Source organism: Apteryx mantelli, chromosome 14, assembly GCF_036417845.1.
Source record: "Apteryx mantelli isolate bAptMan1 chromosome 14, bAptMan1.hap1, whole genome shotgun sequence".
NCBI classification, from domain to species: Eukaryota; Metazoa; Chordata; class Aves; order Apterygiformes; family Apterygidae; genus Apteryx; species Apteryx mantelli.
Window position 1 is genome coordinate 13,230,793 of NC_089991.1, and position 23,515 is coordinate 13,254,307.

The following is a 23,515-nucleotide window of genomic DNA, read 5'->3' on the forward strand; positions in this document are numbered from 1 at the left end:
AGGCCATGCAGACCATGCACAGCCATTGCACACGCTGCAGAGGCCATGCAGGCCATGCACAGCCGCTGCACACACTGCAAAGGCCATGCACAGCCATTGCACAGAAAGGCCATGCAGGCAGTGCACAGCCGTTGCACACGCTGCAGAGGCCATGCAGGAGGTGCACAGCCGTTACACACATTGCAGGCCATGCACAGCCGCTGCACACACTGCAAAGGCCATGCACAGCCATTGCACAGAAAGGCCATGCAGGCAGTGCACAGCCGTTGCACACGCTGCAGAGGCCATGCAGGAGGTGCACAGCCGTTACACACATTGCAGGCCATGCACAGCCACTGCACACACTGCGAAGGCCATGCAGGAGGTGCACAGCCGTTACACACGCTGCAGGCCCTGCACAGCCGTTGCACACGCTGCAAAGGGCACGCGGCGCCGCAGAGGTTAATCGCCCCCGGTCACGTGGCCGCGCGTACCACGTGGCCGGGGGCGGAGCCGCGGCTGCCTGGCCACGTGGGGGCGCGGCGCGGCGCTGCCGCCGTCCCCTCCCAAGATGGCGTCGCTGCTGCAGTCGGAGCGCGTGCTGTACCTGGTGCGCGGCGAGAAGGAGATCCGCGCGCCGCTGTCGCAGCTCTACTTCTGCCGCTACTGCAGCGAGCTCCGCTCCCTGGAGTGCGTCTCCCACGAGGTAACGGCGGCGGCCCGGCCGCGCCGCGCCTGAGCTCGAGCCCGAGCCCGGGGGAGGGCCGCGGCCCCCTCTCCGCGCGCTGATTGGGCGGTTCGCCTGCCGCTTATCGGCCGTCCGCCTCGCCGTTGGTCGGTGGCTCGGCAAGGGGTGGGCGCGCGGCGCCCGCGGAGAGCGGGGCGACTGGCCGCGGCGAGGGAAGGGGGCGGTGCCTCGCCCCGGATTGGCTCCTCGCTCTTGTCCGTCTGCAGAGCTCGGCCTGTAATTGGCTGACGCGCGCATGGCGGGGGGGGCTGCTTGGGGAAGTGTCCTGGCCTGGGAGGGGAAGTGACCCCCCCCCCAGGGGCGGGGGAACTCCCCCCCCCCAGGGCCGGGGGCGAGGGGGAGGGCAGGGGAACCCCCCCCTCTAGGGCGGGGGGGGCAGAGCAGGGACCCCCCCCACATCTCTAGGGCCAGTGGGGCGAGCAGGGGGACCCCGAGTCTGTGTGGGAAGGGGGTACCTTGGCGCCCCCCGCCCCCCAGGGCCTCGGCGGCTGTGGGTGGGGGGAGCAGGGCCTGGCCGGCTCCCCAGGGGCAGGAGCCGGGGCCCCGAGCAGGGCCTGGCTGCTGCCGGGGGGGGGGGGCCCTTCCCCGGAGAGCTCTGCGCCCCCGGGGCTGCGCCTCGCGCCCCCCTCGCCTCCCGCCAGCGCTCGCTCGCAGCGCGCTTCGCCCCTGCCCGCCCCGCGGGGTTTCCTGCGCTCACGAATAGGCCCTGCTCCATCGCCGGCCTGCCCTGGCCTTGCGGCGCCATGTGTCAGCCTTTGGCCTGGCCGGGGATGAGGGGTGCCCGGGTGGCTCCTGGGCTGCCTGCCCTCCTCTGCGCCTGGCTTTTCTCGCTGCGCGGGGCGAGTGCGGATGTCGCTGGGCAGGCCGTGCAGACCGGCTAGCTCCAGGCGCTGGAGCCAGTGTAGGGCTGGGAGCGTCTGGCTGCAGAGGTCCTGCGTCCTTCCCTGACTCATAGCTGGTGTTTTGCAAGGGAGGAGAGTTGCTCTCAGAAAGGCATTGAGGGCTTGATTAAGACTTGCTAAATGTGGTAGTATGTAAAGCACTAGATATTAAAATAATAGGAAAATATTTGTTTTTAGAAGGCAGTAGACTGGAGTCTGAGAACAACTTACTTGTTTTGGGAATGAAGTTAGGGTTGAGAATATTTCATGTTGATTTATTTTCACCTGGGTAAGCTTTTTTATGTAGTCACTGTGGTTTACCAGATCCCTTTTTGGTAGGGGAGATTTGTTCTTTGGCCATGAACAGTTTGATGCAAGAGCAGATTTGACATCTTCATCCTTAAGCTTTAGGCTATCATCAGGCTGAGGTGATAGTCTGCTGACACTTGGGAGCCCACCAGGAGCACTGCTTTTGTGCAGAACGGGACACAGGCAAGCCTGGGGCCACTTATGTGGCTTCTCTGGTGGTCTTAACAAAATTGGTTTAAAAAAAAAATTTTTTTTTATGAAGGTCTGGTTGAATTGAGAAGTAACCATAAATTCAAAAAGTATTAAAAAGCAATGACAGAGCAACCCAATACTCAGATGAGATATCTGTTAGCAAATCCTGAAAACTCTGAATAGTAGAAAATAGATTTTGTAACCAGGCTGCATCTTTTATAAATTCTCTGTAGTGTGACAAGTGTAGTCATTGTGCATTTCCATGTTTAATAATAATAAATGGGAAATAGTATGTTAAAATCTGTTGCTCAATCTGAAAAAAATGAGCTTTTGGTAACTGCAAAAGGTCAGTACCCAGTTGTCCTTTTCATATTTACTAGGCAGATCAGTTTAATCTTTCTTGACTTAAACCTTCTGATTTAAGATATTAGACAGCATTTTCTTGCTGAGGCTGTCGGAGATTTCAGATATCAGGAAATGTCTCAAAACTTCAGTGATTTCACATTGCTGTTACCAGACACAAAGCCTTTTTAAATTGTGTGGCAGAGTTTCAGGCTGCTGTCGATATGCTTTGTAGACAAATTTATGCCAAGAACTGTAATGTTACTATGTTGTTCATCAGGTGGACTCTCACTACTGCCCCAGTTGTCTGGAAAATATGCCATCAGCTGAAGCCAAGCTGAAAAAGAATAGGTAAGGTTGCTGTAGCTTTTTTAAATCAAACCAGCTATTCTAAATAGCTCTTTCCCTACTTTATCAACACCTGCCCCTCTGCATATTCCATAGGATTTGACTTCTTGAAACTCTTCAAAAATGTTATCACTCTGTCTTTGTTACTTTTCAATTTGTTTTGGGGAACGAGTGTGTCTTTCTGTGATGTATCATGTGCTCTTGACATTCTAGTCTTTTTGGTGACCTGCTTTCATATTACGAACAATAAGCTTTTGGTATCACCCAGTACTTCCTTCTTTTAGCTTCCTCACGTTGACTCTGAACTCCTGTTGTTCACGTTGATGGCTTTGTTGCCCTTCTTCCCTAGTGTTGTTGAGTAAGATGAAAAGGTCTCTTGGTTTAGTCTTGACTTGCGTGTTGAGAGTGGAGGGGGTTTTTTAGGCCTGTGGGCTGCATTAGGGCTGGGATCCTTGTCAGAGCACTGTCTCAGGCCTTTCTCTTTGCAGATGTGCTAACTGCTTTGACTGCCCCTGCTGCATGCACACTCTTTCCACCCGGGCCACTAGCATTCCTGCTCCACTCCCCGATGACCCAGCCAAAACTACCATGAAGAAAGCGTATTATTTGGCCTGTGGATTTTGCCGTTGGACTTCCCGAGATGTGGGCATGGCAGACAAGTCTGTTGGTAAGTGACAGTCAAAGCCAGAAGACTGAGTAATGGCAGAGCTGAATATATCTTTCAAAGATAACAGATAATCAAACTAGTTTCCGGGCATGTGATGTATGTAATATCTGCCTAGGTTTTGAGTCAGAGTTGGAAATTCACAACAAAATGGATTGTCACTGAGGTTTCATCTGAAGAGCTAGGATGAGTTAGTGGAACATCTGACCCAGTTCCATGCTCACACTACCTGACTAGTGAGAAAGCTGTCAAACAATTGGCTTTTTTAGTTGGTGTGCTGTCCTCACAGTGAGTGAGGGCTTGTTTGTGTACTTTGAAGCTGCTGAGTCTGACAGCGTAAAAATATAATTTATTTTCTGTTACTTTTGTTCATTTATAGTTGGAAAAGGCTTATTTCAAAGTTGTTAGTGTTTGTGCTTTGTTTCTCTCTTCATGATAGCACTCGAACAAAGCTTTTATCTTTCCTTGGTCTATAAGACATGCAGAAAATATCTGTTGGGCTCCAGTAATGGAGCTGAGTAGACCCAAGCAGGTACCTTTTTGACTTCCAGTGTTCACGTGACTGAGACTTCCAGCTGAAGATGCAGGGACATGGGCACCTAGTAATAGGAAAATATTCCTGTAAACTCATGTATGTGCTGCTATAGTCATTCCTAGATGCTATTCTGAGTATGTCTCAAGCAGAAGTTCTTTTTTAAAAAAATGAATAAAAGCTGGTGAAGCTACTTCTGCCAAATCTCCCTGTGAAAAGCTTCAAAGATGCATATTTGTGCAGACATGAACTTCAAGAATTGTTGTGGTAAGTGTAGCAAAAATAGGGAATGTCGTATTTCGTGACTAAGACCAAGACAGCTGCGCGTTAGATGCAGTTTCTGCGTGGAATCTGGAAATTGTCTCTTGAAGATTTTGTTCTTTTTCTTGTACAGCTAGCGGTGGCTGGCAGGAGCCGGAGAATCCTCACACACAAAGGGTAAGTGAAGGGGAAGGCCGTGCTTAGGCCCAGGTGGCATCAGCTAGAAAGAGCTGTTAGAGGTGCCATTCTCTCTAGATAAGTTTTTCTGCATCTGTGTAATCCTTCAGATACCAGTTCTAGAATGTAATCTCTATCTTGACTGAATTCAATGAAAGGAAAGTCTCTTAGAGGCTCTCCCATGGATGTCACAGTATAAATAGTATCCCCTTTTCAGAAGACACTGAGTTCGAAACATCATATGTAATAATGCTGTTAAAATGACACCAATGGGCATGTTGTGTGTATATTTTTTAGGGAAACTTGGGGAAGGCTACTAATGAAAAGTGCTGTTAGTCATTGACAGAGCACAAGCACATCTGATTTTGCTTTATTGGTCTTTGAAACTTTGTACACGGAAATCAAGTTCTGAAGCATGTAGCCTGCATTGGAAGAATCAAAGGCTGAATCTAAAAGGAGCTTGTGTCAAGTTATTAACGTGTAGTCCATTTGATGTGTTTCCTTCATGTGAACAAAAGCTGTTTTCTTGTCAAGAATGTCTGTAGGAACTGGAAAACCGAAAAGTGTCTTTACTCCCCTTGTCTGTCATCAGTTAGGGCTCTGTAGTAAAAGTGATCAGTCCCAGGGGAAAAAGATGCTGTTTGCTCCACCAATCCAAATTGCTCTTTTTTGGCCATACCTTGTTACCCTCTGGAGTCGGGGCAAATGTATGAACAAAGTTTCAGTTACCTAATTGCAGATTAAGAATTAGACACTGTGATAGGCCTCATTCCCAAAGGAGAGTGAATTGTTGTCCACACTGTGGTAAAATGTTAAGACATGCAGGCTTCTTTGATGTATATTCTTCAAAATACAGCTAGTAATAGATTCAAACAAGTAGCAGGAACATGAGCTTGCTAGGAAATGAATATCACTAGTTGCCTGGCATTTGTTTTTCTTTCACTGGGTATCTGTTCCTGTTCTCCCCTCCAGATTAACAAACTAGTTGAGTACTACCAGCAATTGGCTCAGAAAGAGAAGATTGAACGGGATCGGAAAAAGCTGGTGCGGCGCCGAAACTACATGCCACTGGCCTTTTCGGTGAGCTGGGAGTGCAGTGCTCTTGGAGGAGGAAGTGCGAAGCACAACAGCCTCAGCTTGAAAGATTATATCGATGGTAGCATGTTAGGGCTGCTCAGCCTTTTTCATTGAGAATAACATCAGGGAAATAAGCTAGGGCCCTTGGGTTCCTTTGGGGACAGACAGTTTTACACCCATTATTGTGCATTATATTGCTTCTCTCTCTAACAGTCCCCTCTGAAAAAGCCAGAGGAGTTCACACTTGCCATACAAGGAAGTATGTTGTCAGCAGTGAAATGCACTGCAGCTGTGTCATTCTGGTGATCTAAGACTTATTTTCCATACTGCATCTGTATGAGGGAGGTAAGGTAGCTCCTACCTGCAACAAGATGACGTTCAGGATACCAGTGCTAGCGCTTTCTCAGGACAGTTGCATACCGCTGTTCAGTAACACTTAGACCAGGATTGTCCTGCACTTGCTTTCCGTGAAATATTAACTGAAATTAACCTTAAGAATTGATTTTGGCCTGAACAACGTGTTTATTATAACTGTCAATTAAATGCTTACTTCATTTAGCTGGGTGACTCTGCATATGCTTGCTACCTCTCAATTAACTGTGCCTGCTCTGTGCCCTTGCTCATGTCTTATCGCTGCATTTTTTGTCTCCGTTGCTACCTGCTGCTATTTTGGGGGCTGTCCACAGCAACACACTATACACGTAGTGGTAAGTGTTTTCACGGTTTCTGCTGGTGTTAAAGCTCTCATAGTACCAATTGAAGGGCAGTAGCATATCCTATTCTTCACCTCACCTCACCTCAGGGACTTTGGCTTGGATGTGCCTAGAACAAATGCATCTGAAGTCTTAACTAGTCAGAGGGTAACATTTGTAACAAAAATTGTATGTTATTACTTTACAAACAATGCATTGCCTTTGGGCATGTAAGGTACACTTGAAAAACAGTCCTTCACAAAGCTTGGCCGAGACATAGCCATCTGTCTACCTGAGGTAAATGACACTAATATTAGTCTTCTGATCCTTGGAAAACTGCCAGGGTAGGTTGATTCTTAGATTTCTTATTTGGTGAGAATTCAGGTTCTTCAGATGGGCCCAGAGAAAGATTTCTGCCTCAAAACATCCTGTATTCAGTTCATCTGTAGAAGAGTAGCTCAGCTATTCTTGCCAATTGGTGGTGCCTGGAGAGAGAGAGTTAGACTTTTAGGTAACAAGATCTGTAGGAAGCTGAACCTGAAGCTGCACTCTACCTTCTCCAGCTGTTTCTAGTGTGCTGCAGAGCAGTTCAGATGGGAGCATACCCGCTTCAACCCAGTTCTTTAGTCAGTTGCACCACTTGGCATACAATTGCTTTGAAGAGAAGATCAAGTGAGAACGTGTTAGTTGTGCAGGTTGGTGGTTTAAGGAAAGAACAAAAACTGAGCAGTAGCCACATACATCTGTCTCTCCCAGTCTGCACTGTGGTGGTAGTTGTTTTCTCCTTACTAACAGTTTGATGAGAAAAAAAATCTGAGAAGCATTGAATACCTTTCCCTTTTTGCTTTCCTTTGCTTGTCTCCCTATGCTTGTTGTGCAGTCCAGAGGATGAGTTTGCAGTAGGTCTTCTTGGCCTGACAGAAAGCAGATCTGAAGCTGACAGTACCTTTTTTTCCTGTAGGACAAATATGGCCTGGGAACCCGGCTTCAGCGCCAGAGATCTGGAGCTCCTATCAGCGCTCTCGCTGGACTCTCGTGAGTTGCAGGTTTGGGATCACCTTTGTGGGAGGGATAGGAGATATTTGGCAAGAGAACAGTAAAGCGACTCCAGAACAACGATGAACTATGTCCAGGTAGTACTGAAAGGCGCTTTTGTTTTTGGAGAGCTGGAGCGGTGTCAAATCCATGAGCACTTCTGTGGGGCAGCTCCGGATATGCAGCCTCCTCATAGAAACAAGTTTCTCCTCATCTCTTTGTATGCTTACTGTTGTCTTGCTGTCCAAGCTCTTGCTGTCTTTTGTGGTATAAAACAGTTACTGATGATGCTGCATACTTTATTTAATGACTAAGTTGTCCCTCCTTTTGCTTCAGTCTGAAAGAAGGGGAGGACCAAAAGGAGATCAAGATTGAGCCAGCTGATGCAGTAGAAGAAGTGGAACCCCTTCCTGAAGATTACTACACAAGACCAATCAATCTGACGGAAGGTAATACCTTAATATTCTGTCACTTTTTGCACTTGCATTCTATAACACAGACAGTGTTTGGAAACTTGCTTTTGGGGTTCATAACATTCCACGGTTTTAGTACACTTTCTACTGGGATTGAAATGTTGACGTTAATAAAGTGGTGTGAAATTTGTGGCTGTTTAAATGGTAACTCTGCAGCTCAGCTTCATGTTATACAGGGAAAGCTCAGAGCCAGAGAAGTCAGACCTATTTACTGTTGTTTTTATTGCTGACCTTAATTTCTGTGCATGTGAAGTGCTGATTTTAGGGTGGAGAAAAGATCTAACGTCCTTTTTCAAATAATAGCAGGAAACAAGGAATTGGCTGTACTACTGGGGGATTGGCTGAGCTGTTAGGAAACAATAGCGCATTATTTTGACATCTGTTTGAAACAGCTTGTGTACACATGTGAGTTATTTAGCTATCTTGTGATCTAATCAAATATTGTAAATTGACGAAGGAAACTTGGGAATGAATGGTATAAAACCATGGGTGCAATGTGGACTTCCTGTTGAGGTGGCTCTAAGTAAGGGCAGATGCTCTCTGCAGGCCTACAAAGCCCGCAAGTATTAAAGGTTTGGGGGAAGGGGTAGGTGGTCTTAGTCACCTTTCCTCATGAGACTCCATCAGTGTGAAAATAGGAGGCTGGTAAAGAAGACAATCTTAATGGTTCTCCACCATAAGGGAAAGGCTGTCAAGTAGCTCACTGCTTGCTAGACAGTAGGGAGTCTGCGGGGAGCCTGTTTTTTGGGAGAAACCCTTGGGAAGTTTGGGTTCTGGAGTTCCCTGCCTCAGGTATTATGTAGTCACTAATTCTGTGCACCCATCTGAGCTATACAAATTCCTTGCTCAAAAGTGATATTTTCCACTTATGCAGTGCCCAGCTGTGAGGGTAATAAAGTTACAAAAACTGCTTTGCCCTTAGGGAAAAAGAATTTATTTTCTAGATGGATACAAAATGCTGTTTCCTTTTCAGCTGAGCTTTGCCTAGAGATCAGGGTACTTTGTTTCTTCTGGACTGGCACTGATGTTGCACTACTGTTACCATGCCTGGTCAGGGCAGCCCTTTGTAGGACCCTATCCTTGCATTCAGGCATTTCTGGAAATACCCATACCTATCAGCGATTGTACTGGCTGCAAATGAAGTTAAATTTCTTAGAGAATGTAACATGCTTGCACTTAGTGCACTGCACATTTGCTCTTAGTGCAGTGCATATATATAATCTGGCTTGAGTTGCAATGCTGCAGTAAGACATGAATTTGGTTTTGCTTTCTGTGTACCAAGTGACAACTCTGCGTCAGCGTCTGCTGCAGCCTGACTTCCAGCCAATCTGTGCTTCCCAGCTCTACCCACGCCATAAGCACCTCCTGATCAAACGTTCGCTGCGCTGTCGGGTAGGTAATTGAATACGAAAATAGAAGCTTTTTCCAGGCTTACGGATCCTGGATTGTAGGAAACGGGCTGTGTATTTCTCTTTAAAAGGAACTGCTCAAATGCTGTTGAAAGTTCTCAACCAGAGTACTAGTAACAGCGGCAGGAGAGCAACATCTTTGACATGTGATGGAGAATGCGAAATGGGCCACATTGTCAAAGATGTGTAAAGATACAAAGGTGGATTTGCAGAAGGGTCTGTGTGATCTGCCTAGGCAAAGAATCATATTGCAAAAATCACTAGGATGTTACTAGTGCAGTTGGCATTATAACATTTCTACTATTACTGAAAACAAAAATTATGTCAACAGAAAAAATAGAGAGTGCAGAATACAGACAATGCCCTTAGAAGGTAGACAGTATTTCAGAGAAGAAAAGCAGAGAGCTGAAGAATGAAGACAAGCAAATATCACATCCAAGTTCTCCTGTTGGCTTACTGGATGATCTTCAACAAGCCACTTTCTCTGTGAAACAGGGATAATGTTCATCTACTTCCCAGAGCAATAGAGTAATATTCTTAAGTATTTAAGATGGAGAATGCTTTGCAAGTGCAGAGAATTTTCTCAGAAATAAGTAATCACAGGCTGAACCTGTATTTGAAGAGTAGGGTGTTTTGGGTTTTTTGTTTGTTTTTTTGCTGTTGTTCTGGAGTGTAAGTCAAAGAGCTGCAGGTATTTTTTGCCTTCCTCCTGCTGCAGTCAGTGAATGTTTAAGTATTTTTAAGCCTGGTCCCAAATCTTGTGTTTCTGCGATTGCACTGATAGTGCTGGATGTGACACTTTCAAAGTATCAATAACTTGACACAGCTGCCTCTAGGCTGCTTTTATGTGCTGTGCTAGAAGCTGGTAAATACTGTGGCTATCAGCATTCTGCTTGCAGCTCTGATTCTTCAATGTGTGACTGCACCCTGTCTTTCAGTGCTGATTAAAATATCTTTGCCTCTAGAAATGTGAACATAACCTGAGCAAACCAGAATTCAATCCAACATCTATCAAATTCAAGATCCAGCTGGTTGCTGTGTAAGTAAGATATGGGGATAGGGGAGAACAGCTGCCTGCCAATTCTTAGTTAAAGCCTTATTTTCATTCCTTCTGTGCTCTTGATTTGATCTCTCAGGCACAATCAGTTTTTTATATTTTGCTCAACTGTAGTAAGTTTTGCTTTCTGATCTAATAAAAGGTTTGCTGAAGGTTTGAGCAGTTTGAAAAAGGCACTACATGCTGGTCCAGCCTCATCCAATAGCAGGAGTTGATAGGTTTGGCTTTGTATAGAGAAACGATACTTCATCTGTCTGTCTTCATTTGTCTGTTTAATGTAAGCTAAGCTTTAATAGCAATAAACAAGTTAGCTGGATGTCTGTGAATGTATGCTTCTGCTTTAAAGAGGTAAGTTACAGATAGCAGCACAGTTCATCTTGGTCATTTTGCTTTGTTCTTCTTGTAGTAACTATATCCCTGAAGTGAGAATCATGTCTATTCCCAACCTGCGCTACATGAAGGTCAGTACTTTTTTCCAGAAATATCTGGGTGCAGGGGTTAAGGGGGTGGTGAGAATAACACTAAATGTACTTGTCACTCTGCATGAGTAGACTGCATTACAATGTGACATGGGGCATCATAGGCACATGCTAGTATATCAGGAATAAAAGGTAGTGAGTGGAGGTCTGGGCTAGATTCCTAAGGTGTGTATTTCTAATATTACGAAAGAGTGCTGCATGGCTTTATTTTCTTTCTTATGGGTTGGGGGTGTTCATCACTCCCTTGAGCATGTGATGCAAGTTTTGAAGGTGTTGACCAGTCACTTACAGAAGGTGGAAGTAAAACAGATTTTTAGAATAACTGCTTCTTGAACTGTTCCCTCAATCTCCTCAGGAAAGCCAAGTTCTTCTGACTCTGACCAATCCGGTGGAGAACATCACACATGTCACACTGCTGGAGTGCGAGGAGGGAGATCCTGATGATATCAACAGTACTGCCAAGGTATTGTGCCCTCCTGCTGTACAAACCCAGGCCTTTTCCAAGGCTCTCCACTTCCATTTATCCATCCCCAGGTCACACCTTTGACATGTGCTTCGTTCCTGTTGACTGCATTACATTTTTCTCTTTGGAGGCTTAAATGACTGTCACCAACATAAATGTCATTGTCAGATAGCAAAATATTTTGAATGTGTGCCTGTTCATTGAGATCCAAAACCTAAAGGGGAAATATAGAGAGGCCACTTTGCTGGTGGGGTGGGAGCCAGAATGAACCAGAGTGGAGGAAAAGCAGAGGGTGATTCACTTTTCTGTGGAGCTTTAGTTAAGCAGCCCTCCGAAGGGAAGGGTGCTCTCCTGCTTGCATTGCGGGTGATGGGCCTCCTCTCTCTGTGCTCTGTTTCAGGTAGCAGTTCCTCCCAAGGAGCTTATTCTGGCTGGCAAAGATGCTGCAGCAGAATATGATGAGCTGGCAGAGCCTCAAGACTTCCAGGATGACCCTGAGTGAGTGATGTCTTTCCTGCGTCCATCCTGTCCCTAAAACAATTGGTGCTTCAGCTGAGTAGCTTCATGCTTTAGATGGACAGAAAAACTTGTTTTGTTTTGTTCTAGATTTGCATTTCTAATCTCTGACAAAACAATCTTTTCTGCTTGTGGTTTGGACTATTCAAGAAATATTTATTTCCCTTGAGGCAGGGTGTGCTGTTGTAGCAGCGGGGTTATAGGTAGTAATATCTATTCTCTCCAGGAATGCTCTGTGAAATCCTTTCCTTTGCAAGCAAGAGGTTCACAGCAGTGGTGTGAACCTCACAGTAGTACTGTGTGCTATACAGAGGTCCCTTCAGTCTTCAAAATGAAAAAAGTTCTGCAGCCTCTTACAGAGCTACTTCAGTCATATATCATGGCCCTTCTTTATTGCACAACTGAGTATATTAACTCCTGTGGCCAAAGCAGACTTGTTCCATGTGACGGACGTGCAAACAGCTGCTAGCCTAAAGGGAAGTACGCACATTTTGATCATGAGGTGGGAGGGACTGTGGGGCCCTCAGGGAGCAGCAGGGAGTAAGCTACAGACTGGAAGAATTGTTCCAGCTGGGCAGATTCAGTCCACAGGCTGTAAACTGAGCATCCCTCTTATGGTATCAGAACAAATCTTTGCAAAATAATTGTTTGAGAACCTGGCTGACACAATGTCCTCTTGTTTTCTGCCCTGCAGCGTTATTGCCTTCAGAAAAGCCAATAAGGTAGGAGTTTTCATCAAGGTCACTCCACAGAAAGAGGAAGGTGAAGTGACCGTGAGTTTTAAGATGAAGCATGAGTTTAAAAACCTTGCTGCTCCAATCCGGCCCAGTGAAGAAAGTGATCAGAGCTCTGAGGTCATCTGGCTCACCCATCATGTGGAGCTCAGCCTTGGTCCGGTGCTCCCATAAACGCTCCCAACACCTGCATCCCAAAGGCTGGCCACAGGATAGACTGTCACAGTAGAAGAATGCACCCTGGTGAGAAGTTCTGCGAGAGATCCTCTGTGATGTGTGGATGTGTGCCAAGGGCTCCAGCCAAGCCACAAGGAGGAAGCTGCATGGGTGTGGGCGAGGGTACCGTGTTTTTGGATGATTTGTTCTTCTCTCTCCTCTTATCATAGTGCACACTAACTACCACTCTGTTTCCCCACACCACTACGTGCTAGTCTAACCTACAGCACACGTTTCAGCACAGAGAAAGATCTAGCTTTCTCCAGACCTGCACTACACCTAGCTGAATTTTTCTTTATTAACAGAAAAGAACCTGTATTGGTCTTTCTTCATCATGTCAGCCCATAAAGCTAACGTTACATACTCAGTTATGGAGTTCTTTTCCACACAGAGCTATGCCCTTCCTGAGAAAACACTTTAGGAGGTGGCCACGTCTGCTGCATTATAGTCAAGTCTCTCTTGCAGCCAGATGTGTTTTTTTTCTTTCTGCTTCCTAAAAGGATCCCTCAAATAAGTGTGGGGGACTCAAAGGTACAGCTGTTTCTGTTGTTACGAAAAAACACTTTGGTGTATGTAGCTTGCTTGGCCAAGGTGATAAATCTGTCTTCACAAAGAAAATGATCACTTTGCCTTTAAACTCAAAATGTAATATACTGTGTTGTTCATGGATTTGACTGGCAACCAGTCCCACCGTAAGCCTGTTGTGTTGCAAGATGGATTTGATAGCATGATGCTTTACAAGTTGAATCAGATTCTGATACAGTTCTTTACTGAGGCAAGGATGTTTCTGCGAGGCTGCCTGGCAGTCTTCATATCAATAAAATAGTGTTAATGGGAATAGCAACCAGAGTATGAAACTTGGAGAGTTGAGATTAGGTCCAGTATACATAAAACTCCAAGGGGTGTTCAAGTTCATACTCAGTCTTTTTCCTGTTATAGTGGGATGGGGAAAAATGTAAAGGAGGAAAGACTGTTATACTTTAACTATCATATACTATACCATTATAAAAATAACTTATTCATGGTGTATCCGGGGTGTAATTTGGCTATAGTCCAAGCTAAAAACGGTAACTTCAGAGCAGTGTACCCATGATACTGGATATCAGTAGCTACAGTAGTATAGTGCAGGCAGGCAAGATCCCTCTTCCTGCTGGGACTTCAGTTGCATTCCCAATTCAGGTGTTAACCTTCATTAAACATTTTTGATTGTCTTTAATATGCTGGTGATATTGGGAAAGGCTGAAATACAAGCCAGTTATGGTTTTATTGCTTGAGACTTAAGACGTGGTTCTGCCAGTCTAAAGTTGCAAAGTGTCTGTATGAGAGGAAGGAATCATGCTGCCTCCTCTGCTAGTGAAGTAATGATGCAGCAAATAGGGCTTGGTGTGCCTAAAAATGCATCTCACCTAAAGCAAGAAAACTGCCTGGGGGTGTCCAGAGGGATGCATTTGACAGCTCTGCAAGGGAAGAATGCCTTATCTTCCTGTTGTGCAACGGGTCTCAAAGCAGCGAGGTTTCCTGTTTACAGGTTTGCGTAGGCTATACACAGATGTACAGCATGAGTTTAAGAAGTGTAGCTTGTATTTATTCTTAATGTATAGTGTTAGTGTCTGCTGCTGTTTTATCTTTCAAGATAACAAAACACTTAAGCTTTGGCCATGAGTTCTCTTCATTAGCCAAATAGCTGGCACCCCTTGCAACACTAAGGAGGACAAGCAGGCTTCGGGATGAGCTGTTGGCTGACAGGGCCTGTTGGACTGCAGCTAGTGGTCCCTCCGGTAAAGGAGGAATTTGAAATTGGGATTTTGCTGTATTCGGTGGGTTCTTTGGCTGTTATTTATCTAATAGGAAAATAAGATGTACTTGTGGGCTCTCAGTTGCTAGTTTGAAAACTAAAGGGTGCATTGACTCTTTTTTTTTCTTTCTCTTTTGAATGGTTTAACTAGTCTGGTGCATTTTCTTCCCCCTTTAGACGCTTATAGGAGCTAGGAATAGCGTTCACTGTGTCCTTATGTCTGTCTGTGCAGAAGTGCCCGCCGCGCTCTGCCTCCATGGGTGTCCGCCCCTTACTGACAGGCGCCTGTGTTGCCTTATCGCTTAATTTCATGTAGTGAACTTCAATAAAGCAAAGTTGGCTCTCTGCTGCTTTTGCACTGGTGCTGCTTACTCTGCGCTTAGGAAAAAAGGGCCCAGCTCTCCCTCCCCCCCCCCCCACCCGCTCTCCGCCATGGGCCCGTCCGGTCCAGATGCGCCCCCCCGCCCCGTCGCGATGGGCCCTCCCGCCCCCTGCGCGGACCTGAGCTCTATGGCTCGCGGTGCCTAGAGCGGCCCCACCCATCCGACACGCTGGCGCCCTCCTGCTATCTCCTTCCCCATCCTTCCCTCCCCCGCCCTCAGAGGAGCGTCGATGGCGGAAGTAGCGAGAGCACTTCCGGCCCCGCTGCCTGCCGGGCCGGAGGCGGAGCGGCGGGAGGGCTTCCGGCGGTGGCGGGGAGCGGAGCGGGGCCGGCGGCCATGTCGACGTCGCTGGGCTCCAACACCTACAACCGGCAGAACTGGGAAGACGCGGTGAGTGGGGGCGAGGCCGGGGGCGCGGGTCTGCCGCGGGGGCCTGGGCCCGTGCGGCCGGGCAGCTCGGCGCCCGGGCCCTGGTGGGGCTGGCGGGGCCGGGAGGCGCGCGGGCGCTGCGGCTCGGGCCGGGCCTCCCCGGCGGCCGCGGCCCTCCTCGCTCCCGCCGCAGCCTTTGCGGGGCCGGCACCGAGGGGCGGGGGCTCTGCTGGAGCACGGCCCCGGGGCGCTTAGACCTCCCCAGTGGGCGCTTGCGTTTCTTAAGGCGGGCGCAGCCGGCAGGTCGCGGCTCTTCCGCGTTGGGACTCGCCGGTGCTTGCCGCCAGCCCGTGGAGTCGTTGTTGTGTCTTTCAGACAGATGGGTTTAACTTAGTAGCGTTCAGTGCAGAATCTGATCTGAATGCGGTTGTGATGAGAGAGAGAATCTGGTGCTAATTTCTGATTTTTTTGTATCTTCCTCTCGCTCAATTCAGGACTTCCCTATCCTGTGCCAGACATGTCTCGGAGAAAACCCGTATATTCGAATGGTATGTGCCTGTTCGACACTGCAGTCTTTTGCTCTGTTTGGTGATGGTGGCCATAGAACTGTTGGGTTTTGAAGGCTAAAATAAGCTTGAATAAAAGAGGAGATGTTGAGATGCACTTGAACTCTGAATTAGTTAATTCTGCACTACAAAACTTGATTCCTGCTTTTTTTGTATGCCCTGCCATGACTTTAGGTGCATGATTTAAGAATCAGCCAGTCAATGATGCGAGTAGAGAATAACACAACATTGTCTAACGCCTAAAGTATGGGAAATACTAGAAAACAAAGCTTTGGTGCGGTTAAATTAGGTGATGATGAGTGAGATGCTGAAACACTGAATACATTCATACAGTTTCTAGAATGAGCAAGATACACATTGTAAAAATTAGTTCAAAATTGTCTTATGAAGGTTGCTTGACAGTAATCAAATCCTTGTTCTTTTACTGTGGTTTCTTTAGTAGAAGATAAATCAGTCCATTTTATATCACCTTTCTCTGGACTTAGTCCAGTTGCGTATGATCTAAACTCAGATCAAGTGTCTTCCCTTCACTGTTTCCTTTCTCCTAAGACTACTGAAAGTCTTTTGTGAAATTTTTGTGAAACATAATGTGGGTTACCAGTATAGATTATACTTCAGAAATGGCTTACTTTCATGTAATTACAATTTTGTTTGTTAGAAATAGCAATTAATATTTTATTTCATCCTCTGCTCTTCTCCATATGTGGGGTTGATCTGGTAATAGTGTGTTTTATTGAGTGCTTCCATAATCCAAACCAAAAAGGAGTTGAGAGGATTTTTTTGGTTTTGTGGGGTTTTTTGTTTTTGTTTTTGTTTTTTTGTTTTTTGTTGTTCTGTTCACTTGCCAAGGACCATCCTGATCAAGTCCAGACCATAGGGCTGAACAAGTCTAAATGCAAAATAAGAGGGGGAAAAAACACTGTGCTATAATTTCGATGATATTATATATGGGGGAGAGTTTTATGTTGAATGAATGAATATCTTATATTTTATTTTACTGTTTCTGATTATATTTCAGACCAAAGAGAAATATGGAAAAGAATGCAAGGTATGTTTGTTGTCTTTTGAAGAATTGACATCTAAACTGACACACAACTATGAGTAGTAAATATTAATGTTAAAAAGAAATTGTGAGCTTCAGAAAAGTGCTTATCACACAAACTGACAAAATCAGTTAATCTTACGAGACTAAAATTCCTGAAGACTGCATTTTTAGGATTTGCTGTCAGCATTTTTCAGATTTACATTTTGCTCATATTGGTTGTGCTATATTCAAAGGTATTTCAGCATTTCAAATGATCTCATGTTTTCTGTTCATATTTACTCTAACTGGAGTTCAGTTTTTGCTGTGAATAAGTTATTCCTGCCCATCTAGTGATTTGTGTTAGCTATTTAAGAAATAAGCCAGGTTTATTTCTAACAAAGAGCAAGAAATATTTAGTGCTGTCTTTTGGAAATATAAGACAGAATGCTTTGTCTTGATTTGAAGAACTTTTTTTTTCCCCTTTTTTTTTCTTTTACCAATTGTCATCTGAGTTAGGAAGAAGGTATGTGTTGAAATTTTGCTTTCCTTCCTCAAATTGTGCATACAGTGAAAGCAGATGCATCTTTCCAACAGATATCATAGATGACAGTATTTTTTTTTTCTGGATCAAAAGTTCTGTCACCTTTCACTGGCCTTGCTGCTGTGCCAGTGGGTGTTCAATTTAGAAACCATTGGTAATTTGCCTCTTACAGCTCTATGGTGACATCTCCCGGAGTAAAGAAGAATTTCTTTTCCTTTGTGTAGCTTTGCTTTCAGCATTCAGATATTGTACCAACTCAAAAAAGTCCTTCCCAAAACTTTCTCCTGTCAAAATAAAACACCAAAGCGAAACAAATTCTTCATGAGATCATAAGTTTGCTTGTCTGGATCTTTGTGTTAAGGTGGTGAAGACAGACTCATGGTTGAAAGAGATTTGATGTGTTTGGACTTTCTCTGTGAGAACTTGAATGGTGATTTCATTGCTCTGTGGCAATGATACAAGTCTCTACTTTCTGTGTTTCAGATTTGTGCCAGGCCTTTCACAGTATTTCGCTGGTGCCCCGGTGTTCGTATGCGTTTTAAGAAAACAGAAGTATGTCAAACATGCAGCAAGCTCAAGAATGTCTGTCAAACCTGTCTGCTTGACCTGGAATATGGTGTGTACCAAAAAAAAGAAACTGAGATAAAAAGCAGTTCTACTTGCCTCTTATAGTTGGTGAAATGTCCTTAAACATATGCTTGTAACTGGCATGGTTGTCTCTGTCTCTTGACAGTCTTTGAGGAGAACAAGTCTCAATGATCAAATCCCTTCTGAGGTTCAGGGACACATTTGGTATATAGTATGCCTGGCTAATGCAGGTTGTAATAACTATTTTCACCCTTTCAGCTTGTGCTTAATATGGATTTGGGTTTTAATTTAATTTTAGGTTTGCCTATTCAAGTCCGGGATGCAGGACTCTCCCTTAAGGATGAAATGCCTAAATCTGACGTCAATAAAGAGTACTACACGCAGAACATGGAAAGAGAGGTAATGAAGTCTATTTATAATTATGCTCTGTGCTTGTGGGTGCGTTTCGGGGAGAGAGGGGGCTGAATTTGCTTGTTCTGAAAAGAAATGACCCAGGTCATCTTAAAATCTCTCGGTTGCTCTGATTCTGTGCATTAATTTTCTATAATGACCTATATCTAATTATTTGTCTTTTAACTATTATTTAGATATCCAACTCTGATGGCACTAGACCAGTTGGTGCACTAGGAAAAGCTACTTCCACAAGCGACATGCTGCTTAAGCTGGCTCGGACCACACCTTACTATAAACGTAATCGCCCTCACATCTGTTCCTTCTGGGTAAAAGGAGAATGCAAGAGAGGAGAAGAGTGTCCCTACAGGTATGGATACAGCTTAAACAGTTAATCTGTTCTCCATGGTCGGATATGGGTCCCTCAGGGTTTGAAGAACAGGAGGTGCCACAGCAGAGAGGAGATGTAACACCATGATCAGTCAGTGTGAAACTTGCTGTAAGTTGGCATGTAGTGCCAGTGAATGAGTCTTTGTTGTGGCAAGTTCGCTCATTAAGAATTTGCAGCGTGGTCTTGTAGTGTTTTGCTGAAGCAGTGAACACAGCTCTTCTCTTGCGTAGTTCATTTCTTCCCTTTGTGGCGTCAGCCCCCTCAATCAGTGATCTTTGTATTTGAACAAGAGGCCAATTGAAATCCAGCTCTTCCATTTTGTAGTGTTGAATGTTGAGCTCCCAGGAGTGCTATTCATTCGGAACTCGAAACAACTGAAGCTATAATATGATAGCTGCAATTTAAAATCCTGGGGCTCTTTGTTCCGTTTTGGTATGTTTGTGTGAATAGGTTTAAGGATGTTAGCAATCTTTAGAAGGGAAGGTAGCAGCCATTTTAATCTGATGCAGCTGTGATTGTGCTATTACGAAATGCTGTGTTTACTGAACCTTAGACATGAGAAGCCTACAGATCCAGATGATCCTCTGGCTGATCAGAACATCAAAGATCGTTACTATGGAATTAATGACCCTGTGGCTGATAAGCTTCTGAAACGAGCATCAACCATGCCTCGTCTGGACCCCCCTGATGATAAGACTATTACTACACTGTATGTTGGAGGACTTGGAGATACTATCACTGAGTCAGATCTCAGGTGTGTTGGTGCATTTGTATTGCCCTTACTTTTTAACTTGATGCCTTGATTATGGAATCTTATGTGCATTCTCTGCCAGAATTATTCCTGCAATGTGGAGGTTTCATCTGTGTTGTCATGTTTGAAAGATCTTCTCTCTTGTAAGAAAAGAAAAATCCTGTTCAGTTTTTCATAACGGGGAACTGGTTGGTGGGTGAGTGCAGAGGAGTTCCAGCTTCTTGGAGGACAGATAAACAAGGACATTTATGTGTTTTGATTAAAATTTCTCTCTTAAATATGAGTCATCCTCTGAGCTCTTGAGGAGACCATGTTATGCTTTTTACAGAAAGATCCCATAGCTACTCTCTAGTTAGCCTCTCAGAAAAGCTGCACCAGAATTTTTACTGCTCCGTAATTACAGAGGGGCAAGGGACATCATTTCTAATGGCTGGTCTGGACTGGTGATGGAGAAAAGAAAGTGCTGTGTGCCCTGTTGGTAGGAGGAGTGGGGTTTAATACACATTTTTTCCATGCAGAAATCACTTCTACCAGTTTGGGGAGATTCGGACAATAACTGTAGTACAGAGACAACAGTGTGCTTTCATCCAGTTTGCCACCCGGCAAGCTGCAGAAGTGGCTGCTGAGAAATCCTTCAACAAACTCATTGTCAATGGTCGCAGGCTCAATGTCAAATGGGGAAGGTGAGTGTGGGCTGGCGAGAAGCATTATTTCTTCTTCAGATGCCTTGTGGATACTGTCTTCTGGAGACTTGGTTCTTAAATGAGCAGAGGGGTTCAAATCCAGGTGTGGTGGTTCTTTCATTTTATGCAGTCTTGATGGGTTGGGATAGACACTGAGTTGATAAATAGCAGGGATCCTCTTACAGTCTTGTTCTTTCAGCAGTGGGATTTGGGTTGGAGTGTAATTTGTGTTGGGGGTTTTCTGGTTGAGTCGCTGTATATTGGCTTCTCGCCTGGCTCCTGTAAACAGTTAGCTCACTCTGTATTGACTGTTGCTGACATTCTGTGAATTTTTATCTTTGGTCTGAAGCAATGGATCTAGGTTAGATAATGTGAAATTGTTGTGGTGTTAATATCTGCTCATTCTACCTTTTTTTTTTTTTTTTTTGTCTTTGTTCTCAAACTTTTGTCTGGATTTTAGGTCCCAGGCAGCAAGAGGAAAAGAAAAGGACAAGGAAGGAACTACAGAATCTGGGATAAAGCTGGAGCCAGTTCCAGGACTCCCCGGAGGTAAGGGAGATGTTTTCATCTCTGAAACACTCAATGCTGACCTGCTGCCATGAGAGACTGGAGTTAAACTCTGCTATTTTGGTATTGGAGGTTTGGGACAGCAGAGGCACTGGTGAGCCCAGAGCAGTTATTGACAGCATGTTTCGAGCAGACCCTGCTGGGATCAGAGGAGAGCTTTGCCTAAAAGCAAGTTCTTGGTGAAAAGAGGCCTCCTTGTGTGATGGGTGAAAAGCTAATGCTAAAGTAATTCAGGTCAGAGATACTGGCGACTCACACTGTTCAACACCCAGCTAATGCATTCCTAATTCACTGAGTGTTGTAGGATGGAAAAAGCAAAGCTGGTTGCATGTGGAGAAAATGGTGACTGTTCTGGAGGTTCAGTGCAGTCCTGCTTCTCACTCCTGTTTAGATGTGCAGAAGTAGCAGCAGTCTGCCCTTGTGGGAGAGTTGGCTGTGCCTCCTCTCTGAAGGCAGGTACCTCTGCATTTCTTGATTAAGAGAGATTTCCAGTAACCATGGTGTGCTCTGCTGCAGCTCTCCCCCCGCCTCCGGCTGCAGAAGAAGAAGCTTCTGCAAATTATTTCAACCTACCTCCGAGTGGCCCTCCGGCCGTAGTTAACATTGCCTTGCCACCTCCTCCTGGCATTGCTCCGCCACCACCTCCAGGTACTTGTTTTTCCTATTTGGGTGGGGGCATCTAACTTTGTGCACCAGCGCAGAGGGCTGGAGGTTTAGTCCTTCTTGCTCAGCTGTGCTGTAGCTTATGCATGCCTTGTGTTGATTTTCCTCATCCCTAATCATGCAATCTAAACTGATGATATAAGATGAGCTGTCAGCACAGCTTGATTAAACTGAGCTGCCTGTGGTGTGTGTTCACTTGCAAACTCATGGGTGAGTCAGAGGTTCCTGTTACTGGTACTGAGACCTACTCTGTGCTTTTGCTGGCTGTGTAAGTGCCACATTGACCTGAACTTTGAAGAGTAAGTCTACAGATAGTTGAACACAAGCCTGTGTTTAGCTATGTGTGTGTATCTATCTGGAGACCACCTTTCTGTGAGACTTAAGGAAACCGTGGGTATATCTGACTGTTGTGGATGTGTTTGGTTTGCTTCATAGTTGAGTAGAAAGCATTTAGATTGGGATTATAGACCACTGTGCTGGCTCCTCCCCCCCCCCCCCCCCCCCAGGTTATATTTCTGAGCAAAAATGTATGTTGGGTAAGGATTGCCCCCAGTTACACTGGAAGGAGGGGAGGGAAATTTGGGGTTTTGGAAAACCTGGGGGGATAGGCACTCTTTCTAAGGTGTGGCCGTTAGCTTTTCGTAGGTGGTTTTGAATGGTAATGTATCTGCATTGCCTGCTCTGTTGCTTCATCTGAACCTGGCATCTTTGTTTTGTGTCTGCAGGTTTTGGACCACACATGTTCCATGCCATGGGGCCCCCCCCACCCTTCATGAGAGCGCCAGGCCCCATTCACTACCCCTCCCAAGATCCCCAGAGGATGGGCGCCCATGCAGGAAAGCACAGCAGCCCCTAGCACATCATGCCACTTTCATCATTTGAGTAAATGTTATTTTCTAGTTACCATAGTAGCGCCATATGTTGAGCTGTGGGCGAACTAGAGAAGCCTTACTTCTCTGCTTGCAGGCACTGGGCAAGCTGAGCTCTGTGTTGCCGCTAGCTAATCGGATCATTGGTATGTCCCGAATCTTTCACTTAGTGTTTGGAGGGTGGGGGGTAGGGAGGCGAAGGAGGGCAGACCGAAGGGCTGTCAAGCAGACCATGGATCAGTTGTACTAGAATTACAGTGCCGTCAGTGTATCCCGTTTTGCACACTTTTGAAATAAACTTCTGGAAAAACAAAAGCAAACCCTCTTCTAGCCCATTTGATATCCTCAGACTGAGCACTGTGGAATAGATAAACATAACCAGAGACTCTTCTCTGTGTTTAATAACTAATGACTTATTATTCTAATGAGGTACTACATCTTGTAATGTTAAACTAGGACTGAGTGGGAGGTGAAAAACAAGCTGATCAGATGTGCCAAATTCCTGGCTTTACCTTACTATTGCTCTAGAATTTTACTCCCTGCTTTTTCCTGACTTTTTGCTGAAAGAAACTTTTTGGTGCTTCTTTTCTAATCCTGCATTTCCTGAGCAAGGTATTAGGTCTTGCAAATAGTCCCCTGCTAGTGCTGGCATGACCTGGAGTGACAGGTTAACAGCTGCTTATTTTAGCCTCGTGAAGGCCCCCCTCCATGGCCTGCAGAGAATTGGATTGTGTTGCTGACAGCTGCAGGGGCAGGCCACAGTGGAGCTGCAAGTCTGTCCTGTTTGTGTTCGGAGGATGATTAGGACTTTCAAGGCCTTTCTATATAGTCCCTCTTAAACTGTGAAATGGATCTGACTTTTTTCTGCTTTGATTACACATGAAACTCTTCTTTCTGTGGCTCCAACTGCAGTGTTTGCCCAGGAGTGCCTGTGTCCTGCATGGAGTCTGCAGTTGAGTAGGGTGTATGGGCATATGGCTGGAGGATTTTAAGATTATCTGTATGTCTGCTGCTTTCGTGTAATAGATCTTTGGGTATCTTTCTGTAAAGCAAAACATGATGGGACCTGTTCTGAAGCCTCATTTACTTGTTTTAAAAAAAAATACATTAAAATGTGTGAAATTTTGAACACTCTGCTTAGTCCCTGCTCCCTGAAGCAGGGTGTCTGAGGACTTTGTCTGACGTTTTTGGCTTGCTGTCAAAGAGAAGGTACAGAGGGAGGTATGGCAGTGGGTCCACTTCTAGGTCAGTGCGCTGAACTGTGCAATGCCACTGGGTCCCTCTGAAGCCACCACCAAAGGCTTGTTTGATGCTTCCAGCCTGCAGTGCTGTCATTTGTGGTATAGGAACA

General features: G+C 45.5%; 2 protein-coding genes across 2 annotated transcripts; both read left to right on the top strand.

The window, feature by feature from the left end:
- Window positions 1-502: 502 nt before the first annotated feature.
- DCTN4 (dynactin subunit 4) lies at window positions 503-14,734 on the top strand. The gene is made up of 13 exons (XM_067304755.1): window positions 503-685; window positions 2,732-2,802; window positions 3,288-3,466; window positions 4,390-4,433; window positions 5,406-5,513; window positions 7,164-7,237; window positions 7,574-7,686; window positions 8,993-9,102; window positions 10,085-10,158; window positions 10,583-10,637; window positions 11,011-11,118; window positions 11,519-11,616; window positions 12,329-14,734. The coding sequence occupies exons 1-13, from the start codon at window positions 551-553 to the stop codon at window positions 12,540-12,542; spliced, it is 1,383 nt and encodes a 460-aa protein (XP_067160856.1). The 5' UTR covers window positions 503-550; the 3' UTR covers window positions 12,543-14,734.
- Window positions 14,735-15,050: 316 nt separating this feature from the next.
- RBM22 (RNA binding motif protein 22) lies at window positions 15,051-23,298 on the top strand. Its single transcript, XM_067304825.1, has 11 exons — window positions 15,051-15,152; window positions 15,626-15,679; window positions 16,716-16,745; window positions 17,746-17,878; window positions 18,149-18,249; window positions 18,438-18,610; window positions 19,185-19,385; window positions 19,901-20,065; window positions 20,526-20,614; window positions 21,149-21,280; window positions 22,021-23,298. The coding sequence occupies exons 1-11, from the start codon at window positions 15,099-15,101 to the stop codon at window positions 22,149-22,151; spliced, it is 1,263 nt and encodes a 420-aa protein (XP_067160926.1). The 5' UTR covers window positions 15,051-15,098; the 3' UTR covers window positions 22,152-23,298.
- The last annotated feature ends 217 nt before the right edge of the window (window positions 23,299-23,515 follow it).